This window comes from Carassius carassius, chromosome 31 (assembly GCF_963082965.1).
Source record: "Carassius carassius chromosome 31, fCarCar2.1, whole genome shotgun sequence".
NCBI lineage: Eukaryota > Metazoa > Chordata > Actinopteri > Cypriniformes > Cyprinidae > Carassius > Carassius carassius.
The window spans coordinates 18957760-18982705 of record NC_081785.1 but is presented as its reverse complement, the minus strand read 5'-3'; the positions used below and the strand labels follow the sequence as shown (position 1 = coordinate 18982705).

Genomic DNA, 24946 nt, shown 5'->3' with positions numbered 1-24946 from the left:
CTTCATTGAAAAACACAATATTTTACAGTAATTATCAAAAATATTTGACATTTAGTGCACTTCTTGAAAGTACTCGGCCCAAGAGGAGAAAGAGAAATAGACAAATATAAGAAGATAATGAGAGGGGTCAGCCTTTTCAAGATGGCAGACAAGATGGCAGACTAGAACTTCAGCTCCTCTCCCTCCAAATTGTTTGATGCAAACTTGTTCACTGTTAGGCTTTTGAATTTCTTCCTAAACTTTCATCAATTGAAAACCTAAAACTTGTGCTTTATGCTATGTCAAGACAAGGTCGAAACAATAGCAAATCTAGAGACGCTTTAAAAAAACCTGTGTATGAGGATGAAGAGGAGGAATCTGAAAGCCTCACAATGGCCTCTCTTGAAGCTGTTCTTATGAAACATTTTTCAATAAAGCTGAGAAGTATGCCAACAAAAGATTTGATCGCATAGAGACTCAGCTTGATAATATGCAAGTGACTCTGAACAAACACACTGAGGAGATTGACAAAACGCATCATCTCCGTTAAACTTCAGGAGCGCATAAAGAAAGCGGAGATTACAGCTGCAATACAATGCGATTCTCTGGACCAGATACAGTCCAAACTGGCAGATCTGGAGGACAGAAGCAGAAGGGACAACCTACGGCTGATGTTCTTAAAAGGAGGAGCAGAAAAGGGCAATGCCTTGGCCTACCGGAGTGCTAACATCCCGAAATGGTTCCCGAGACTCGCCGCCAATCCTCTGGAGCTAATGCGGGCTCATCGCGTGGGTAACCTGCGCCAACCCACTTCGGCTCCTAGAGTTTTGATCATGAAATTTCTCCGGTATATAGACAGAGATTGCATCCTCAAAGAAGCCAGGCAAAATCCAATTGAAGTCGATGGGCTCACCATTCGGTTCACAGCGGACTACAGTGACCACACATCGAAGCGGAGGCGCCCCTGTTTCCCCTGTGTCATGCACCAGGCCCGACAGCAAGGATACCAGGCGTTCTTGCTCTACCCGGCTGTCATCAAACTTATCCGTGGATCAGAACAACATTTATTTCGTGATCCATCGGAGGTGGAGAAGTTTCTGTGTCCAGAGGAGGACAATCCTGCTAACTGACTGGGGTAGGGCTCATGTTTTGAGCACTTATCTACTTTACTGTACCGTTCTGTTAAGTTCCTTATATGCTGGTTTGTTTACTTCCTGGATGACGCGTCAGAACTGATGGGTCGTCACTCTGGAATGGAGGGATAATGGTTGTGTAGGACAGGACCCAAAGGATAGAACTTTACACTTTTCATTTTGCATTCAAGGTGGTAGTTTATTGGTTCACTATTTTGATATTTTTTTTCTACTCAGACACTTATGACTAGTGTCTCTTTTTTTGTCGTGGAATGGGCGGGGTTTTAATATTCCTCATAAACGTACAAGCACTCTGGACTTTTTGCGGAGGATGAAAATAGATATAGCTCTTTTTCAGGAAACCCATCTTCTGGAAAGGGATGTTTCCAGATTTCATAATAAATTTTATCATGTCATTGCTTCTTCCTCAAATTAAAAAAAAAACTGAGTAGCAGCAATTGTTGCTAAACGTAGTTTTCAGTTTACAATTTAAGACACCGGGAAAGATTCTGAGGGTAGAGTTGTCTTTATTAAAACTCTAATAAATGATAAAAAAATAGCTTTTGTTTCCGTTTATGCCCCTAATGCTTTTGATAGGAGCTTTTTTGATTATCTGACTAAACTTATACTGGATTTATCTGATTTTGGTCTAATAATAGGAGGTGACTTCAATGCGGTTTGGTCACATTCATTAGATAGAACTGGTGTGGTGGAGGGGGCAAACCAACGTCTTGCTTCCACTGCATTAAGAAAATGGGCTTTAGACTGTGCCGTAATAGATGTTTGGCGGACTGCTAATCCCTCTCTAAAGGAGTTTTCTTGTTTTTCATCACGACACTTTTTCCCGCATAGATTACATTTTCATTTCTAAACATTTATTTGGAAAAGCCTCTGATTTTGCTCTTCTTCCTATGTCTCTTTCTGACCATAGAGCTGTATCTGGCAATCTCTCCAGGCCCCAAACGAGCGGCCCGTTGGCGGTTCAATTGTACTTTATTGCAGAATGAAACTTTTCTAAGGCAAATGAAAGAACAGCTGGACCAATTTTTTAACGATAAATAGATCCTCTGTTGATGATCCCAGGGTACTCTGGTCAGCTGTAAAAGGGTTCATAAGGGACAAAACAATTGGATTTGCCTCTAATCTAAACAAAACAAGATGGAAGCATATCGTATATTTAGAAAATAGAATTTCAACTTTAGAGCGTTCTTTGTCTCTGAATGCTACCTCTTACCTTATTCTTGAGCGAGATTTGTTGATGAAAGACCTTAATCAACTACTTAGGAACAAATCTGACTTTTTCATTCATAGGACAAGGCAACTTCATTACTTGTATAGTGCTCAACCAAGTCATCTACTGGCTTTGAAACTTAAAACCAATGAACAATTGGCCAACATAACGTCTGTTAAATCTTCCACAGGTAAACTGTGTTCTGATCCAAATGAGGTTAATGATGTCTTCTGCTCATTTTATTCTAATTTATACTCATCAGAGTTAATTTATAATTAGCAGGCATGCAAAAGCTTTCCGAACCCTCTTCAACTTTCAAAGCTTTCTTATGATTCTGCTCTTGAACTTGATGCTCCAATAACTCTGAGTACAAAGCCTTATTGAGCATGAATAAGAATAAATCTCCAGGGCTTGATGGTATAACCCCCGAGTTTTATCTGGCCTTTTGGCCCCAAATCGGTCCTCTTTTACTGGAGATGATTCATTCTACAATTACTAAGGGTTCTTTTTTTAACAATTCAAATATTGCTATTATTTCTTTACTTTTAAAAAAGGGTAAGGAACCTTCTGAGTGTTCGAGTTATCGTCCTATTTCTATTCTAAATGCTGATACTAAGTCTTAGCTTCCCGATTGGAACCACAATTGTCTACTCTAATCCACGTGGATCAGACTGGTTTCATCGAGAATCGCCTTGCCTCAGATAATGTCCGTCGCCTTCTTCACATAATAGAAGCTTCCAATACCGCAGATTTTTCAAATGGTATTTTGTCTCTTGATGCAGAGAAGGCGTTTGATCGTCTTGAGTGGCATTTTCTGTGGCAGGTTTTGTATCATATGGGCTTTGGACATAATTTTTTATCTATGATTGAAACTTTATATAATGATCCTACTGCAACGGTTTTGACAGGGATCACTTGTTCTAAGCAATTTCCCATATCTAGAGGATCTCGACAGGGTTTTCCTCTCTCACCTTTGTTGTTTGTCTTATCTCTTAAGCCTATTGCTCAGGCAGTTTGGCAGTCAGTTAGTCATAACCCTATTGTTATACATAATACCAAACATTTTATATCTTTGTATGCAGATGATATCCTTCATAATGTTTCTCATAGTCTTCCTCACATTTTAAATATTTTTAAGGACTTTGGTCAGGTTTCAGGATATAAAATTAATTGGGAAAAATCTGTATTATTGCCTCTGAATTCTTCTACCGGACAGGCCCCTGCCACCGTGGCCACAATGAACATATCAGTTGTTCAGACGTTTAAATAACTAGGAATCTCAAATTTCCCTACAGTATCAGCCATAGTGACTAATAATTACAATAAAGTACTTGTCGAGGTGGAAAATAGTCTTCAAAAGTGGAGTTCTCCAACTTTGTCTTTTCATTCCCGCATTTCAGTGATTAAAATGAATATTCTCTCCCGAATAAATTTTGTTGGTTCTATGCTTCCATTGGCACCTCCCAAAGGTTATTGGAAAAAAATGTATTTACTACTTTCTAAATTTATTTTGGCGGGTAAAAGACCCAGAATTAAAATCTCTGTCCTTCAAAGGCCAAAAAAGTCTGGGGGTTTAGGACTCCCAAACTTCCAATTATACCATTGGTCCTTTGTGTTGCGCCCTCTTTCCACCTGGTTTGACACGGCATCTTGTGTATCTTGGCGTTCTATTGAGGAAAATATTGTAAAGCCCCACCGATTACAAGATCTTATTTACTCTAAAATTTCTATTAAACAATCTAAGGTTAAATTTGGGTCCATTATCACTGAGCTAATTTCCACTTGGAATGCTGCCGAAAAATATTGTAAAATATCTCCAAATTGGTGTCTCCAGTCACCTATTTTCTTTAACTCTCGTCTACAGCTGGGAGGACGCCCTATATACTTTTCTAGTTGGGCAAATAATGGTGTATTTACACTATCTGACATTTTTGGGGCTGAAGGTCTCCGCTCATTCTTAGACGTTCAGAAAATCTTTAATTTACCCGGTTCCTCCTTTTTCTTTTATCTTCAGTTACGTACAGCAATGCGCACTTATGGGGTGCCTTGGAATGGCACACTAGGATTACATCCTTTTCATAAGGTTTTGACCGGGGGTAAGGGGTTGGTCTCTATTATTTATGCTGTCTTGTTGCAGGCATCAGACAAACCATTCTCTCTGGATAGAGTTTGGAAGCAGGATTTGCCATCTGATAATAATAATCTGGACTGGCACTTGATTTGGCAAAATTTGTCTTTCTCTTCCAGAAACCCAAACCACCGAATGATTCATTACAACTTTATATACAGGTCATATTACACTCCCCGCAGTTTGTTCAGATTTAAAGCTTTGCCCTCTCCTAATTGTACTCTGTGCTTGCAAAAGAGTTTGGGCACTTTTTTTCCTATGGTGTGGGAGTGCCCAGGTGTTGTGGCTTTCTAGAAAAATGTTTGTAGTGTATTGTCCACATTATTGTCTCAGGAGATTCCTTACTCGCCTACTCTCTTATTATTGAATGACTCTTCGGGTTTGAACCTACCTGCTAAATCCAAACGCCATTTTTTGGCTGGTCTTACTGCGGCTAAAAGGCTGATAGCAGGTAGATGGAAACCCCCTCATTTATTATCCTTAAACAAATGGCTGCTAGATTACAAGGATATCACCATTATGGAACGTTGGGCAGCAAACTTGCACTTGGCCAAACCTGAAAACATCTCATGTTGGGATGATACCATCTCTACGCTAAAATCTTTATTGTAGTCATCTTTTTTTCTCTCTTGGGGTCCTGTTGGGTGGGGGGTTGGGGGATGGGGGGGATATGTGGTATTCCTTGGATATACTCGGTCTATTTGATTTCATATGCTTGGTAGTTTTGCCATTGTTACGTATTTATTTATTTATCTGTTATGCTACACTACCATGTCAATTTCTCGGTTAATCTTGCTATTACTGTTAAATTGATGCTAGCTACATCTGTTTCTTCAGTTGCTTCGTTGTTGTTTGTTTTGTTTTTGTTTTCCTAAATGGAAAAACCAATAAAAAAAAAATTTATCACAAAAAAGAAGATAATGAGAGCTCTTCATCTGAGATGAAAGGATGGACTCCTCTCCAGTGGTAATAATCAATAACACAGCAGTGATGGAGCTCTGGCATCGACACACTTCTCCCAGACTTCTGTGGAGCAGCAAATCTCCTAGTGCCTCATAAAACATCCAGCTTCATCAACAGATTCTCGTTTGCTGAATTAGGCAACACCAGAAACCAAAATGGTCTCAGAAAGTTCAGTCCTCACTGGAATAAACAGGTCAGGGTCATGGAGTATGTACTTGCTCCCTGTGAGGATGTTATTTTGGATCACAGATTCAAGGAAATACTTGGAATGATGTGTAGAAATTCAGAGCAAAATGACCGTTCATGTTTATCACAATGCAAACATAAGCGGTTGATCGATACATTGCCAAGGCCGATATATTGGCCGATATTTGGCATTTTTAAAATATCGACATTGGCTGATACATTTTTCTGCTTGGCCGATATGTTCAAGGTGCGCATTTTGACAGCACACCGGACTTTTATTTTGACGGTGCAATTTATTTATTCTGAGTGCACACAGTGCTCACACTCTCTCTCGTTTACAATTGCTTTCATTAGTAATAGAAAAGCAAACATTATAATATTTTCTCGTTTGCCATCAGCATTAAGCAAATATGCATTTATATCATAAACAAATCTTTGATTGGCTAATGAACATTTAATTTCACAAACCTTCCAAACTTAGTCGAATCCAGCTGTGAGATCTTGTGAAGTGTGCATTTTTATCCAGCATGAGTGTGTGTTCTCTGTGTGACGGTCGGCCCATGTGAATTGAATGCTTTAATGCACACAAACTTCCCAGAATACTGAGTGCCCTGTTAGTTACAGTGTTTATTTCCATTTTAATTATTTTTCTTCAATATTTATTTATTTGTGAAAAATACTTTGTCATCTAAAGTATGTTTATTGTACACATTTATTTTTAATCCATTGTTAAATTATTTAAAATGTCTTAAAATATTAATACAAATTATATAATTCACCAGACCAAGTCATGCCACATGCTCACCTTGGGCTGTGGTGAACACTCTCATATAGAAAGTGTCTATGTCAGTTTATGCCTGTTTGTGTTATTGAAAGTAAAGGTCAATTTCACCAAACGTGTGGCCCAATTTCTGTCTCTTCTCAGTGACCTGGTGTTCTATATTCACACGCTGACTACAGTTCTGTACATCAACACTCACACACCCACATGGTAGCCAGATTTAAAATAAGCCCAGTCCACAGAGTTCCTGTCCAAACACAGAAGACAACATCAGAACCTACAAAGTTCTTTATATTGTCAGAATGGTGTGTTTTCAAAAGCTCAAAAATACTATGTAGAGCCAAAAAAAATCTAAGTATACTGATGCAAAATAGTTTTAAGCCCAAGAAACAACTACAATGCAAGAGATAGGATACACAACATGGTATCATATGGTTATGAGCTGATATTACAGATTTATTGTTGTCAAAACATACATTACTAGAGAGAGAAGTCTCATTTCCACCAAAAGATCGAGTTATAACATTTTTATTAAACATTACAAGTAGGAATGTAACTATTAAGTGCAAACCGGTTGAAAATCGAATCAAATATGTGACGATTCAAATCGTTTGAGGTGATAAACAAATCACGATTCATTTAGGGATAGGAGTTTATATGAAGCATGTCTGAGGGGAACTTACTGTCTTAAGAAAAGTTTAGATGGTATTTTTTTTTTCATCTTGCCCCTGTATAATGCATATTAAAGTTCATAAGTGCAGCGCTGCTTTGTTTACAGCAGAAACCAAGGAAACGCTTTAAGTGCCACCTGCTGGTAGAGATTGAATCTGTGTCTCGTTCAGCTCGTCTGCTGTTTCAGATTCATGCAGATATTTTTTATGTATGGTTTCACAAAACTGAAGTCAAACCATTCTGTTTTTTCTTCAAATTTAATTAATAATTTAGATAAAAACTGCTCATGTTGCATTTATGCAGCATCTTTGTTTGGATCATGATTACAATGCATTGGTTGGCTCTAATTTTAAATGGAAAGAGCACAGACAAAGCCTTATTTTGTTTATATGAAGAGTTTTCTTTTATTCGTGTTATTTATTTGATTTGGGGCTTGTTTTAAAATTTCGATTTAGTATTGTTATTTACATTTACATTGTATTTAAATTTTGGCATTTAGCAGAAACTTTTATCCAAAGCGACTTACAGATGAGGACAATAGAAGCAATCAAAAACAACAAAAGAGCAATGATATACAAGTGCTATATTAGTATGTTATATACTAGTGTGTATCAGAGGTGGTTAGTAACGAGTTACATTTACTTCGTTACATTTACTTGAGTAAGTTTTGGGGGTAACTAATACTTATAATAATATATAATATATATATATATAAAATATATATATATATATACTACATATAATATAGTGTTATATTTAAATTTCACAAAGAAATGTGCAGCATTGTTGAAGCAATAATAAAAGAAAACATTTAATTTATAATTTGTCTTGTTAAAAATCTAAATCGTGAATCGAATCGTGAGTTGAGTGAATCATTACATCCCTAAAATTAATGATATACATGGATGAATCATTAACAATAAGATTTATAATAAGCATCTACAAAAAGATAAGTTGAATTTTCATTTCATGCCAAATTTTATAATATAGTGTTAAATGTAATCTTTAGCGAATTTCAAAAATAATATTCATATTTATTCAGTATATTATAATGTTGTGATGCCTAAATTGAAATTTAAAATTACTCATTTTTGCTTGTAAAGTTTCATTTTTTTTATTCATTTAACATTTGCCAATAACCAATATTTTGTGCATCCGTCTAAAAAATATTTCAAAGGAATTCTGTTGTCCTTCATGTTTAGAACTGAACCTTTGGTTCTTCTTTTTTTTTCCACTCCAACACAATATAGATGACATCGCCAGTCACATTGTTTCTGATGTAGGATTTGCAATTTGAGTCACCATTCAAATGTCTATTGTAAGAATATGGGGAGTCATAAAAGCTGGAAACCACATAAAGACCAAGACGTCAACTAGTGTCCAAACAGAAGAGCATAAAGTATAAATATCAGCTGCTAACAAGTGAGCAAACCCAACACAAAGAGCCCAGGTGAGCACTGCTGTCACGTGACACAGAGGTCATGTCGCCACTTCATGTTATCAGAAATCTTACCGCCTTTGTGATACCTCCATAAAGCTCTGTAAGATCACAAAGAACAGCAAAGCATAAGGTATACATGATGTACTCCAGAAGTTGTAGAAGTAACTTTTTAAGCTCAAAAAACCCCTAAATTCTTGTACAAAACACAAGTGGCTTAGAAATGTATGCATCTGTATGCATGCAGGGGTGTGCCCGAAGCCGAATACCTTATTTGGAAAGGCACGAATAATGGCTTCAAAAATTAATAACGGATAACGTATAATTCTGCCCGAATATTCGGCTGAGGCTGCAGCACAGTCTGGTATTTACTAATTCACAGGTGAGCCAGGGGATCACTGCAATATTTTACACAAACCTTTGAATTCACTCAATAAGTGTGTGAAGTCAATGAACGTAAACTTTATGAATGAAAAGAGCGCAAAGCAAACACCGCATTGCTGTTGCCACACGGTACATCTCTCCGAAATCAGAGCTTGGCAAGAGTAGGGCTGATATTACCTAAAATATTACATCATACACGTTCTACTATTTGTTCTATTTAAACCTTATAGGCTACGGTATGATACACGAATGAATAAGCACAGCGCTATTGCATTATGACTGTTAAAAGATACTTTTAGATACTCATTAAATAGGCTAAATGTTATAATCATAAAATAATAATAATAATATTTTAGTTAAACACTGCATATTTGTTCAGTAATAACTATGAAAAAAAGATAAACCGTAAATCAAAACCATAAATCAAATACTGTGGGAAGTTCTGGCTCAAGCCCCACCTACTTCCGGTTTTATCTGAAAACAGATACAGATCCGAATAGTTTTGTGATTGATACAGATACAAATACAGATACAAATACTGGCTCCGCTGCACTCCCCTATTATGCACCAGCTTTCACTTCCTATTGACTCTAAGGGCAGCAGCAAGGACAGAAGGGGGAGAGAGAGGCATTCCAGACTCCCTGGTGACTCAAATTGACCTACAGTGCCACACCACCACCCCTTTTTCCCCCAATTCTCCATTAAATAAAAGCAGCCTAGTGGAACCTCCTCCCACTTCTGTCCCATCCCAAAGAGATAGAGTGACCACCAAAGCAGCTTGACCAAATCTGTGTAGATGTTCAGATGCTGAGATCTCGGTCTCCAAGAAGCCTAGACAAACAATACAACCCAGCGGTGGAGAAAGAGATTCTTGGCTTGACCAAGAGGATCTTGGTTAGGGGGCCTTCAGTCATTACCTTTTAAAAACAGCTTGATCTTTGACCAGAGGCCCACAGAGGAGATGTTTGCTACATGTGTCACATTTGGGAGCAACAGATGTCCATCAAAGACACATTGAAGGCTAGAACTGCTCCATATGGCAGCTAATAAATAGGGAAACGTTCAGTCTAGAGTTATCTTGAGCAAAGAAAAAGGACCAACAATAGAGAAACAGACACACAGATCTCCCTTAAAACTATACAGGCTCAGCCATGACCTCATTTATGCAAAAAAAGCATTATAGAAAACGAGTACTAGGTCCATAAACAACAATCGGATGATGACAAATAATGTGTATCAGCAACAAAAAAGTATGGTTCAAATCTAAGGGTCGTTGTCTCGACAGAATAATGATCTTTTCTGTGCAATCAGAGAAATTCCAAGAAAATACTACTCATTTAGCCAGGTTATAAGGCAACATATAACTAACTACATTTCCTGGACAAACATACTTGTTGCCAGAATCTTGTTGCGTCACACCTGGTCAGAACACAGTGTAATATACATCCTTTGCTCTGCACATTTTTTTTTTGCACTAGCACTAAAAATACAAATGACTAAAAAAAAAGAAAAAAAAAGAAAAACCTTAGCAGGAAATTCCCAGGACTTGAAGGGAGCATAACCGGGACTATTTGTCTGGGTTGCCTCATTAGGATTTTACTTTCCTGAGCCTAGTCTGCATTCTTTTGGACAGTGAGTGAACTTATGATCTCACTAAACACTTGAAAACATAGTGTGCCAATGTCTGCTGTTGCAAATTATCCTCTCTACAAGCTTGGAAATCCATGGGCAAGCAATTAGACTAGTGACTGTCACTTTTGTGTAGACAAAGTCTGTACTTTGTATCTTGTAACTGTTCAGTGCCGGCAGAGATGAGAAAGAGTGAGGCAGAGAATATGGGACAAAGAGGGTATGAGAGTAAATGAATGAAAAAAAGAAAAAGCTTTAAACAGTCCAGGTGTTTATTTTTTGGGTTTCCCACAGCAGCAGGTCTCTGGAGGGGGTTTCCTGTGTTCGGCGACAAGCATATGCCTTATAAAGGTAATGAACAAGGAACAGTGTGCGTTCATGCACTCTCAGAAAAAAAGGTACAAAAGCTGTCACTGAGGCAGTACCTTTTCAAAATGTACACTTTTGTACCTTTTGGGTACTAATATAAGGTCCCAATATGGACTGTTTAGGTACAAAGGTGCGCCTTTTGAAAAAGCACTGCTCCATTGACAGCTTTTGTACCTTTTATTCTGAGAGTGTGTGTGTCTGCGTAAAATTCTGAAGTGAAGCATATCATGCTGAAATTAAAGGGAAATTGTACACCTCAGGGAACGGCCACTGTACGTGAGCAAACAGTACAACAAAGAGCTAGCAGGCTAGCTCAAAGAGACACCTCCCTTCTTTCAGAGCCGTGGTGAAGAGAAACCTGTAAAAACCCGCCAAGCGTGTGAGGGACGCCAACTCAACGCACGACTGTCCTCGTTTACAGGGCTTCCGTGAGGGTTAATCTACAAATGAGTCTTAACCACATCCTCTGAGATAGCTACAACAGCGAACAGAATCAAACGGTGGATTTTGTACATGTGGCAACAGTGAAGAAGGGGTTTTGCTTTTACAATTTTGTATGTGGAACTGAGGAACTCAGCCACTTAAAGATCAGTGGGGAATGCTCAGACTGTCAGGCTAGCTGGTGAAGAGGGCAACCCTCAAAAGAGCTGGCGAAGTCAAATCTAATTGAGAACAGTTGGCACAACATTGTCTGAGACAAACACATTTTCAAATGAACCATATTGAGGGCAATTACATACAAACTCACAAAACAGCTTTGGTTGGATGTCCTAACATGATGTTACGTGTTGTTGCACGTCTGCTGCGGTTCATTATCCATGGGCTCTGGGCAGATCAAGGGCCCGACAAGGCCACATATCTCATGTTCCTACTCTGAGAAGAGTCGGCTTACAGGAGCTCATGCTCACAACGACTTGCTCTCCAGACAATAGGCAGGGAGGAACCAACATACTACCCCTCCCCTCCCCCAGAGGCCCATTGTTCCCACTGTCTGTAGCCCTGATCTCTGTGGTGGGACACTTTCTGGTTAGCAAACACGGAGTCATTTTAGAGCTAATAAATTGGGTGAGGGGAGATGTGTGGGGCTGACAGTGAGAGATGACACTGGGACTGTGTACCCCATTTTGCAGCCTGGCGGATTATTATACATTCTCAATTCCTTGATAAAACTGGAGTAAATCTGTTCTCGAGGTTCAGGCTTAAATCTAAATCTAGGCTAAGCTGGGAGAATGTATCATTTTGGCATTCAGCACTGGAAGGGTGTAATCTGGAATATCTTTCATAACCAAACATGAGACAGACATTCGTCTCATGTGCAAATATTTACTTTAATCCAGATCACAAGTCATTAGGAACCTTCCAGTGCCTATCATTGATCTGTGGGTTCCAGACTTAAGAGGATGACTTTTTCTTTCCAGACATTTTGATCTACATTTTGCAATAGTCCATGCACCAGAAACACCAGAAGTGATCACATGCCTATACGTTTATCCAAAGACCACCAATTAAGACCATCTTTAATTATTCCCACAATCTTGTCAGATCTGGTTAACAATACTGCTTCTCAGATAAATGAGTTACACCAACTTGTGCAAAACTTGGCGCCGCAGTGCCTGAGTGTGTTGGGTGGTTGCCAGGGACTTGTTAATCTATTGCTAAAATGTTCTGACACAGTTTTTCCACCAAAATAGTACTAAGTGCCATTTCCTGGTTAGGGTGATTTAAAAGTGAACCTGCATTTCCACTGACTTAGAAGCAGCAGTCGTGTGACTACAAAAACAGTCAAGAAGATTTTTTCATTTGAAAAAAATCACACTGGTATTCATATTGCTTGGAAAACTTCCTACTCCCCATTCTTGAATCCAACTGGTTCTGCCCTGGCTCCTATTTCATTCAATAGTCTAAGGGTTTTGGCTGCAAATTTTATTGGTCACAAGGCAAAAAATCAAAAGTATCAGGGATAAGCAAAGTAAGCACAACTCTACTCAATAAGCCTCATTAATTTAACTATAATTCATGTTCGTAGCACAAACAGGGTGGAACAACACTTTAATACTTAGGCTTGGGGGTGCTGAAACAGTACTAGCAGTAGTAATAGCAAGACTTGCCTTAGCAAACACCACTAATTAATCACTAAAATCATATGCATCTTTCTTTATCACACTAACTTCCTGTGCTGCTGCCACATAAACATGCTCAGAAAATGTGTTATTTTACCCCTCATGTCAACAACCATTTTCTAGTTTATAGATCCTTTTAGAAATATATGACATTGTTCGACTTGCTCAAACGAGCATAAAAAAACAGTCCACGGCCATCTGCTTATCTCACTGACCTTCTGGGCCCTTTCTGTTCACAGTGGCTGAGACCACTGTTGACACTCAGACACAATGTAGTTTATGGCTGAGAGAAAGCAATGTGTAAAAAGAAAGAATGTCATTTCATCTCAGATCTCTGTGATCGCAAATAGAATGCTTCAGTTATTTCTCCAAACCAATCCAAACTGATGGAACGAGGAAGACAACAAATTGATTAGTTCTATTCATGAATGGTATACTGTCACTAATATTGGTTGTGATTATATAAAAGTATAGATATGTGGCATTGATTATTGATATTCAACAGTTCGATTAGTGTTGGTATCATCTCATTGATGGTTTTCTAAAATGATTTTAATGATGACATCACAGGTAACATAAAAAAAAATAAAATAAAAAAAAAACAATGTGGCAGAAATTCACTCCCAACCATGTTAACAAGTGCAGAAGTATTTGCGAAAATGTGTTTGGAAGCAATCATTACCTTTTTGACTCCATTTGATGCATTAAAACTTCCACACCTTCTATTGTTTGTAAGTTGTTTTGATTATCAGAAAAATATAACATTTCAATTATGTGTCAAACAAGGCAACACATTTTCATAGCAGACGTATAAGTGATGCTATATTGCGTGTGAATGCAAATGTGTTGATAAAAAGATGCATATTACTTGTGAAGATAGTACTGCTAGGAGTACAGCAAGTCTCAACTTCAACTGACATCAAATTCATCACACTGCCGTTTAATTATTTTTCATTTTAATTTATGTGTGCATTTTTTGTTATTTAAACATTACAAAAATAAATTCTGTAATATAATACAAAAATTGTTCTCTTTTTAAAGAAACCTTAAAGAAAATTTCCTTATTGAGCAATTTAGTAACCTTATATTTCCCAAGTACATAACACACTGATAAAAAAAATTAATCAGGTGACTCAGTGTTATGGTTTGCATCAGTCTACTGTCTGTAATTTATTCAATTATCAAGCTTCAATAGTAATTGAATAAATCACCTGATTCATTTTTTTGTATCAGTGTGTTATGTACTTGGGGCCCAGGTTATCTGTGAGGGACCACTAGAGCTTAGAACGATGTAAGTTAGAAGATGTTAACCAAAAAGTTAATAACCGCTAAAGCATTAGAAGAAAACAAACAGGCCTAATTTAAAGCGAGAAAGGTAATGCATAGGAAAAGCATTTCCTTTGCCTGATGCCTTTAGGACTGCATTTCAGGGGATCTCGAGGCTTTCAGTTCTCACATTACAGTAACCCTTCCCCCATCTAGACCCCCATATGTGGGTCTCTCAGGGGGAGCGATTAACATGGGATAAAACAACACATCTGGTTCTGTTCACCAAAACGCTCACCCACATCAGATGCTCAAATGCTGTCTTTCTGAGGTCCATTTCTGGTGTCACATAGGACAGTTTCTCTAAGGTTGAGACTGAGCACTTTGAGTGTCTTGGACAAGCCACATGAGGAAATTGAGACTGCTGGCCAGTTTCAAACACCACAAACAACCCAAAATGAGTTTTTTTCCCCTCAGTGCAGAGAATATTAATTAATAAGAGTTTTACCTGGCTGATATCTGACAGACATCCCCTCTTCTATTTAAAGTCTAGTCAAAGTACTTTTTATGCCAAGGTGAGGGCACTTCTGTATGAACACAAACCTCTCAGCTACTCATTACTGAGCCCATTGGGTGACCCATAAAAAACGAGCTCCATCCAAGCCAAATATGTGGTTAAGGGGGCCTTCCATCACTGGAGGAATGTGCACTGTGTGTGTGATTTCTGTGTGATTCTGACACTCTGCCAAAATCTTGCATAAAACATAATAACACTAATCAGTAAGAGGTTATTTTAATATCTCAGCTGCCTAGTGCCTTCTGCAGAGTGTTCATTTAAACGGGACAAAAAAGAGACCTGGTGGATGGCAAAAGTAGGGCAGGGCAAAAATACAGGACTATGACCATCATAGATGTCCCCCTCAATATTCCCCCAATATTTAGTGTCATAACAATAGTTAACATGACAAAGTCATAAGCAATAAAAGTGTCCATGTATCCTAACAAGTCATGACAAGCAAAAGACCATTTTGCTGATTACTTGGTTTTTGATTTGGGCAGTTTTTTAAGAAATCTCTAAGGAAAGTAGGGGCAGTCATGGCCTAATGCTTAGAGAGTCACACCATATTTGGCTACACGTCACTTTCACTTTTTTCACTTTCAAATCAAACATCAAATATTTTCTCATTGTGTCATTTTTCCACACATAACTGCTGTGCAACATTTTGCGTCACGTTTGGTTAGGATTCAACATTAAACTTTTACCCCCAGTACAGAGTATTTGGTTGAATGTGTTTGGAAGAAAGAACATTCTTCAGAAATAATATATTTTAATTTGCAAACAAGAGTAGAAAACCCAGACAATTCCAATCAAATGACAAACAAACAAAAATCAGCCCTTTTTTTCTACGTTGGAATGGAAAGCAGTGAGGTCTGAGTAGGAATGCTTCCGAGATGCTCTGCGAAGAGAAAAGGGGCTCAGATGTGGCAAACACTTACTCAGATGGCGGGACACTGCCCAGAACCGACCAAACCAATCAGAAGATTTCAACTCCCAAAAGCAACAACATAAAAGCCTCCTTTCAGCAGTAATTTTGAGTGAGAACTGTTTTCTGTGAGACCAGAAATGATGAGTCAGTGCTACATTTTCTCTAACATAGTGTTGAGAAAGACCTTGTTTCATGTCTCCCTGTTTTCTTAATTACAATTACAATAATTACTATCATTATAACTACAGTCTCTCGTAAAAACTTTCAGCCTCTTATAGACCACCTTCAACTCAGGTCTTGCCAACCATTCTCACTTCTATTTTATCCCTATGAAGATCCATATAAAATACTTTCCAAAAATGTGTTCCCAAAACACATGAGTATGGTATATAAGGTTTTTAAAATCTGATATTAAAATCTTGTAGATACAAATAAGCCAATAATTATTTTTATGTTATGCTCATTAAATGGCTAATATTACAATTCTTCAGTATTTTGTCTAATACATTCAAAATAAAACACTATTAAATTAAAATACTACTAAGATAAACAGATTTGTGCCATTAGTTAATTTATGAATCACAACATTGTAATGTACAGTAAGAAACTGGATATTCATTATGAAGTTTGCCAGCTATAACATTTAAAAATGTTAAATTACTTTTTATACACAATAAGTTATATTTTATAATTTGGGCTTTGGATGATGGCAAAAGTTATATAAATGTAAAAAAATAATAATAATAATACTAACAATATTATATATATATATCTCCAATATTTATTTTTTTATTTGTGGATTTTTTCCAAATTATAACTAATAACATTATGCATACATGTGCCATATGGATAAGCCAGGAGGGTCAACCAGTTAAACAACTAACTGATTAGTTAAAGAGGTCTCTGATTGGTGGCTGGCAGATATGAGGCTAAACCAGCAAAACCAGTCATACAGATAACCCACCAACTGGCTGATTTTGAAAATATATACATTTTTCACATCCCTAACTGGCTGCCTTCACATAATAACTAAAATCAGAAGTTTAAACAGGCTTGACGTAACAGAAACTCCTCTATTAAGATAAAAACAATAAGGCACCCAGCTACCCACAATTTCAGTCACATCTGCAGACAGGTTTAATCCCCACGACACTAGAATCACCACCTTGTGTCTGCAGAGACCAGCTGCTGTCTGGCATCAAACACAATCACACACACATACACGACGCGTTCTTTAAAAAACAAAAAACAAAAGCCTACTAGTGGTCAGGAAGTACTTTTCCCACTACATGGAGGAAGAGATCTTACCTGATAGTAGTTTTTAATGTGTCGGATGACAGTGTTGAGGTTCTGTATTCTCAGGTTGACATCATTGTTGACTTGTTTGTTGACTCGCTGATTCATGGGGCTTGGGTCTCTGTGGACCAAGAGCAACACGAGTACATTTGAAAATCTCACATAAGCACATTTTTTAACAAGGCTTGGCATGATGTTTGACTATCATTCAACAACCTAGTTAATTAGTGAGGTCGATTAGTTTGGTGAACATAATTATGCATGATTTCCTAAAAACCAGTTGTTTAGACATTCAAACAACCCACTTTAAAGCCCCTTTCACACTGCCATTCCGGCAAATACACAGGTAAAGTATTCTGGCAATTGTTCCCGGGTCGCTAGATTTTGCACTTTCACACTGCCAGTGATTACCCGGGATATGTGCGTGCTTTCCCCCACAACCCGTAAAGATCAGGGCGTGACGTGTAATGTACGAGTCGAAAACGTTAGGCACGTTATACTTTCACTGAAGCAAGCGAACGATCTCGACGTCAGCGCGGAAAGTGAGGAACTAACTGATCTCTGCTTCATTACAGTTTGCATATATTTTTTCATCGCGAACGTTGATCTTCCTTCAAAACAGCCAGTAAAAGAGTCACGCGATAACGCGCGTCATCACTTCGACACGGCATTAGATCTGGCTTTTGTTCACACAGCGCTCGTCCCGGGTTGAACCCGGCAATGTTACTAGGTCCTCGACCTGGGTTCAATGCCGGAATCAATCCCGGGACGTGTTTGCTTTCACACAGAAGGCGACCCGGCAATGTTCCGGCAATTTGCCGGGTCCGACTTGCATTGTGAAAGGGGCTCAAGACTACACTACAAATAATCATTATCCATCACTTTAATAAACTTATCTGTATTATTATTCATTTTTAATTACATTATTTAAGTAATACATATATTTGTTCATATGTTTTATCTGATTAAAAATTCAGAAAGTCGTGTGCTGAATTTCTTGGCTTTCTTTTATTTAATATATCATGAATTATTCCACTTGGCTACACTTGGAATCACTCATTCTTCTTTCCAAATACAATCTCTCTCTAATTATTTTTACAGATAAACATTAAAACTTTATTTTTTGTTCATTTATTCTAATATTCGAACCCATATTTACATCCTAATGTCTAGGAATGTTTCTAATGTTATCTGAAAAAAAAAAGCATTTTGATGAATGATCTGTCATTAACTTTATTTATAAGATGCATAGTTTTGAACATCAATAATTTTACAATTTTAATGCACAGTGACCTGATCTTCAAATGTTGTGTATATAAAATCTTCCTCAAATTCATTGCATTAATTTACATACCGATTTTTTTTCTTGAATAACAAACAAATCTTTGTTCAGAATTAACTATATCCTTTACATCAACAAAACAATTTCAAGTTATTTTGACAATCATATCCGTAGACTGGATCAATGGATGTAAAGGTTGGAGCCACTGAGTGGGTCCTGGTCTTCTTTGTGTGTTCCTCATTTACATTTGTTTTGTTGGAATGGCAGCAAATTCTGCCAGCTTGGCCCACAAATTCCCGCTTGCAAGTGAAAGAACCTTAAAAGGTCAGTTTTCTTTTTTCCTCTGCTGTGTGGCTCAACGGTTTTCTATTGCCTGAAGCCAAGAACACTGTATTGAGTTTCACTTTGTGTGCTATTTTACGAGCATAGATATTGCAACTGACAATGAATGGTAAAAAAAACTATGATTTTGCAGTAAAAGTTGAGGAAAGACCAATAGGTGCATGCAGAGGACATCTGCCAGATGAGATGCGGTAGCATATGAGCTAATTAACTAACATTCATGATGTTTACCGGATACTTGGTGCACAAAAATACTGTTAAGGCTACCGGTTTGCTACCGGCATATGGGTGTGGGCACATAAAAAATGGATGTGGGTGAAGAGAAAGAAGCCGTGGGTACATTGCCCTCAACATTCCACATCTCTACTCATTTGTAATGGTTCAGTGGAAACACACTGGATACCTGAGTAAGTGAGTCTTCACAAGGAAATGTGTCACATTAGGAAAGCAGAATGGGTTGCAATTGCAAACACCATTTCATGTTGACTTTAAGACAACTACAGGAATGAAACTGATGCAGTCAGCTCCCTAAGTGACATGACACACAAAGAACATGACACCAGGGTACAATAATCTATCGAGGACAGCGAATGTAGTACATGTATCATCCTCCCATTGGATGTGACCCCCACCCCCATTTATATAGAAAATATTTCCTTTGTCGGAGGAGGTCTGCTGTTAACCCCCTGATTAAGGCAGAGAGGGTGGCAAAGCTTCTTGAGTAAAAGTAGGTTAAAGGGAAAAGCAGTGGGTCTGAAAGGTCGCTAACAGTAGTTTTACAAAGCTCAATCTACATGCACAAACTCTAGGTGTCAAAATGTGTAGTGAGCTACTTTGCATGATGCAAACACTCTCAAAAGAAGAGATTTCCTTGTTCATTAGTAAGACACACACACACGACAGTACTGCCTAATCACCTGTTAGCTGAGGTTTCATTAACATTCAGTCAAACATGGCTGACATTTATACTGCATTCTTGCAAACTGATGTTACACATAAGTACATTAAGTTTTATTAACAAACAATTATGGAAGACAAACAAAACTGATGGAGTGTGAAGATTCGGACTGAGTGTCTGCACACTTGTATGGCAGAAAAGGATAGGATGTGGTTTCTAATGAAAAAAGGTAGGCCTGTAACAGCTGCTAGATTACAGTCACACACACACAATTCTGCATCTGTCACTCACATGTGTGTCATTATCTTATGAAGGAAGACACCATCCACTAAATCCATGAACATGGAGAGCTTGTCTTCTGAACTGGACCCAAGGGGTCCAAAAGTCTTGACCTGTAAAAAAAAAAAAATAAATAAATAAATAAATAGATCAAATGAAGAAGGTAGTAATATTATGACAGGATGCACGCAAAGCTGCACAAGCATGCTTTCTGTTTCAGAACTGAACTGCAGTGCATAAAATTTTAAACACGGATATGCTAAATATCCTATGTTTGTCAAACAGTCTGTGCTCAATTTTAAATACTAAACATAACTGTCCTCCCCTTACTATGTGTGTGTTTGTGTTTCTTTCAATGTAATACACTTTAATGGAACAGCACACGTCAACATGGTAGGGTTGGGTTAAGATGGTGACATCTGAGTTAGAAACACAGTGGCCAAAGAAAGCACAGCCATACAGGACACAGGGGTCAGGGTAAGGGGGTCAGAGGAAGTTTCACAGGTTTCGCCAAACCATGTGAAGTGTCATCAGAGGTGGGTAGTAATGAGTTACATTTACTTCGTTACATGTACTTGAGTAATTTTTTGGGGTAACGAATACTTTTCGGAGTATATTTAAAGATGGGTACTTTATACTCTTACTTGAGTAAATTTTTGGGGGAAAATCTGTACTTTTACTTCGTTACTGTGGGCGACGCTCCTCTCGTTACTTTATCTTAATGCAATAAATGTTAGGTGCTTCAGTTTATTCCAAACGCGCCGTCTACTTTTCTCTGGGCAATGAGCGATGCCCTTTCGCGAATGATTCATTCTTTTGAGTCAATTCTGTTCAAAGGCTTGATCAAACCAATTGGCAAACGAGTGAATTGGTTCATGAATCAGTTTGAATGAGTCGTTCAGTTCCCTGCCGCACGCGCTGAGCGTCTGAAGTGGTTCACTCGGAGTTGTAACGTTTAAGAACAGAAAGAGCGTTGAAAACGTGGCTGGAACTGCACTGAATTGAAATCTGCAAAGGTTATTATTTGCTAGCGATGGAGATCCTTATTAGATGAACATCGCGTGTGCTGTCTACTGTTTAACAGGTAATAACTTGGGCTACATTCGATTACAGTACACGATACCACTGTGACATTAGTTTGTTGTACGTGTGTGGCTTATAACAGAGGGGAGTCAAGTTGAATGCAGCTTCCAAAAGACAAAAAATAGCCGATTAAGATTTTATTAATTTTAATACAATCACACCGGCGTGAGTACGTTCAGCAAGTCATATAATCACCTGCTAAATTCAGATCTGTTATCGCTTGCTGGCGCTGAGCCAGAGATAGATGCGTTTATACCGCGCTGCGCATTATAACCAATCACACATGATTCTTTTGAGCTTATTAAAGCATTGGCCAATCAGAGGTGTTCCGATGAGTCATCGCTAAAATTCCGGTTCTTCCTTCACTCGCTCACTGACTGAATACCTCTTTCTGGCGAATTCTCTCGTCAGAAACAACAAAGTGCAGATGTTTGTACGAATCTTTAATTAAATATTGATTTCACAGTGTTAACAGTTTCAGTGATTTTAATGGGAGTTTCTGAGAGTGATTGAAATCTAGACTGTCTGTGAAAATTATCTTTAATAATGTAAATGTTATTTGCTCTCTTTCTGAACAATGAAAGATTAGTAGCAATATTTATATCACATTAACTTTCAATGTTAAATTCACATTTAATATAAAGTCAGTCATATTAAAAATATGTTATGGTATGACACCTATATCTGTTACTTAAGTAAACAGACAGGGTTTTATAATAAATTACATAAATTGGAGTAAAGGCTGATGAAATATATACATTTATACACGCACACATACATTACATACATTTTATCTATATATCTAAATAAAAATAGGCTCAGTATATATGACCCAAAGTAACTAGTAACTAACTACTTGAGTAGATTTTTTATCCGATACTCTTTTACTCTTACTCAAGTAACTATTCAAGACTAGTACTTTTACTTTTACTTGAGTAAATATTTCTAGAAGTACTTTTACTTTTACTTGAGTACAATTTTTGGGTACTCTACCCACCTCTGAGTGTCATTAAACTCTTCAAGAAGTAGTACAGTGAAAATAAAGTAGTAATGTTATGCTCTTGTGTGTACAGGTTTAAAAACACATCTAACTGGGACTCGTTTAGAAAAACAAACAAACAAACAAACAAAAAAACAATACTTTATTTGTTAAATTGCATTTGTAGAAAACTATTAACAAAATATATACTTAACAATAACTATTACTTGTAAAACATAACTACCTTACATAAGTAGGCAAATAAAGAATAAAAACATAAAATGAACAAATAAATGCATACAAATTAAGCACTCAGGTAAATGTAGGCTGTTAAAAAACTAGGTAAAATTACGGTTGGGGTATTAATACGTTTATACACATCTGCTTAATGGAAAACACGTTAGTCACTTTACACTAGGTATGATACAAACATAAAGTATACAGCCCACATTTAGTACACCCAACCCACCTCAGGTTTGCACTGTCACTGGCCGCTGCTGAACAAACTACACAAGGCAAACACAAACACAGCAGGTGCCACCATGTCTTAGTGACTTAACGTTACTTACCCACACCACAAGCGGCGAATCCATGAAGTTAGACATGAGTTCAGACACTGTAATATCCATTTTGGGGTTAAAATAGTTGAAACAGAGAGTTAAAATAGTTTGCAACTGAAAATGCGTCTAAAGAAATAAATAAATTAAAAAAACAAAGTGCGTCGGCTTTATGTACTCCACATTACTGTCCGCCGCTGAACAATGCAAGGGACGCGAATCAAATCCATTCTGGCGATAAAAATGTATCCTTTGAGGTAACAGTTTTAAAACTTTTAAATGACTTGCAATCCAACTAGTGAACGGATAAGGATACATAAAACACGCTACAGTCTTCGCGGACTTGCGCGACTAAAGTTCGACCTCTCTCCATTTACTCTCAGCGACCGCTGGAGCTATTTTGTCGCCGAGCTTTCAACCTGTACCCGCACGACCAGCTCAGGAGATTGACGTGCTCAACAGCCAATCAGCTGCGAGGAATCTCAGGCGCGTGGCAGTGAATCGACCAATAACGGACTCGTAGGTACTGGGTTTCATTCAACATGACGTAACCAACAGCCCGAACTGTTGTCGGGACAACTAGACCTCAACGGTGCAGCTCGATGGCACCCTCAGCAGGTAACACGCATGTTTATGTACATTTTGAAAAACGAGACTTTGTTTGCCACATTTCCTTGCTTTTTATGAATCCTTTACCTTTAAAATGACACAGGCTGCACTAACATTACACAAACTGGGTCAAAGCATGTGCTCCTCAAGATTTTTTTTCGGAGGACATTTTAAAAAAGAAAACATAAATGATATTTTGGTTCCAGGATTATTATAGGTTTAACAATCGTTTTTGAATCCAAAATAGGCTGTGCCATTTGTTAATTATTGTTTAACAGAATCTTGAGTCTGTGTAACAAAGTATACTAACTTATATGTTCTCCTTATCTCATTTAAACATTCATATAAACTCGTTAACTTATTAATTAGTAGTATTAAGTAGCAGTGGTTTAAATATGTTCACATTTTTATTTCCATGAATGTCATATACTAAACACATCACTATTTTCTCACACTTCTTACTGAGCAGTGTCTTCTACAGAGCAGTATATTATAACAATCACAAACACTAAGTTTACTTGGTGAAAATTGTCCAACTTTACCTGATTATACGGTTTTAATAATCACTAAATTGGAGAGTAAACAAGGCTAATAAAGTTTAGACATAAACACACTACAAGTCCTTTAACAGACAACAAGGTGCAATGGTTACTGCAAACATAGAGTTTATTGATTCTCATTCTACTAAAATGAGTCATACCTTGCTTTCAACTTATTGAATGTGATTTAGCATTGAACATATAGATATAAAAGGAGAATAGAGAATGGAAGCATTCTGAAAGGGAGCTCATTCTAACATAGACTGCAGTGTGTTTAAACCAAAAAAATAAAAATAAATAAATACAATTTGGAGGTCCAAAATGTAACGGCAAAAAAAAAAAATCAACACCTTAATAAAGCACCACACTGACCCTGTAAACATATTCTGATAGTAGATTAAATGTACCCACTAAAAAACAACAACAACACTTGTTTTAGCTTGCAGTGCCTGGCAGAAACAGTAAAAACTACGAAAAAACTTTGGAAATAGGGCACTTAAATTCTAATGAGTAGATCAGACAATGTACTATTTTACTGTTTAAAATACAAGATATAAGTAAGCATAATGAAAATTGAAATTAGCATGATCTGAATATGGGCATTCAATTAAATGTATTTAGTTTTAGGGACTTGTTGTGGGGGATTTGTTAGTAATAATAGTAGTAATAAAAAGTAATAATAGTTTGTTAATAATAAGTTTTGTTATTGTTGTATTTGTTACAGGTACCATTTCTCCTTTACCATTATTTCTACATTCATATTTGTATGACACACTGTTATCCATGTTTTCAAACATTCATTGTCTACCAAGTTCAATTTACACTGCATTATCCAAGCTGGACACATATCTTTCACATTTTAATTATTGTTATGATGACGTGAGAGATAGTCTTTAGTGCTTATAATGGTTTTGCTATCCTTGTGTAAGGGAATTTATAATGTGATTTAGACCTACGACAGCCATAATGGGTTACCTGAGTCATGAGAGGATAAAACTCTTATCTTAAAGATATAGCACCATATTAAATAAATGAAGACAGTCTAAAAGCACACCAAACACTGTGCATATAGCATATAGTGCATGTTAACAGCATAGTGTACAGTGTTCATCACCTTCATCATCATCACCTCCTGCTAGCTGATGGCCATTTACAAAAGAAATACCTCTCCAATGTCAAACTCTATTAAAATTCTATAAGTTCCAATGCAAAGAGCACAGTATTACATTTGCAACCATTTTCAAGGAATAAGGCGGATTAACAAAACTATCCATGTTATTTATAGTCAAAATACATCCTGAAGCATGCCTAAAAAA

The 24946-nt window shown here is 37.4% G+C and overlaps 1 protein-coding gene across 1 annotated transcript in view; it reads right to left on the bottom strand.

Moving 5' to 3' along the window:
- LOC132111712 (protein Daple-like) overlaps positions 1-22938 on the bottom strand; it is a 58275-nt gene extending 35337 nt beyond the window's left edge. The window contains exons 1-3 of the mRNA XM_059519270.1: positions 22495-22938; positions 19876-19976; positions 17075-17183 (exon numbers count right to left, since the gene is read on the bottom strand). Coding sequence (XP_059375253.1) covers positions 17075-17183; positions 19876-19976; positions 22495-22554 — 270 coding nt within the window. The 5' untranslated portion in view covers positions 22555-22938. The remainder of the gene's footprint in view (positions 1-17074; positions 17184-19875; positions 19977-22494) is intronic.
- Between the last annotated feature and the right edge of the window lie 2008 nt (positions 22939-24946).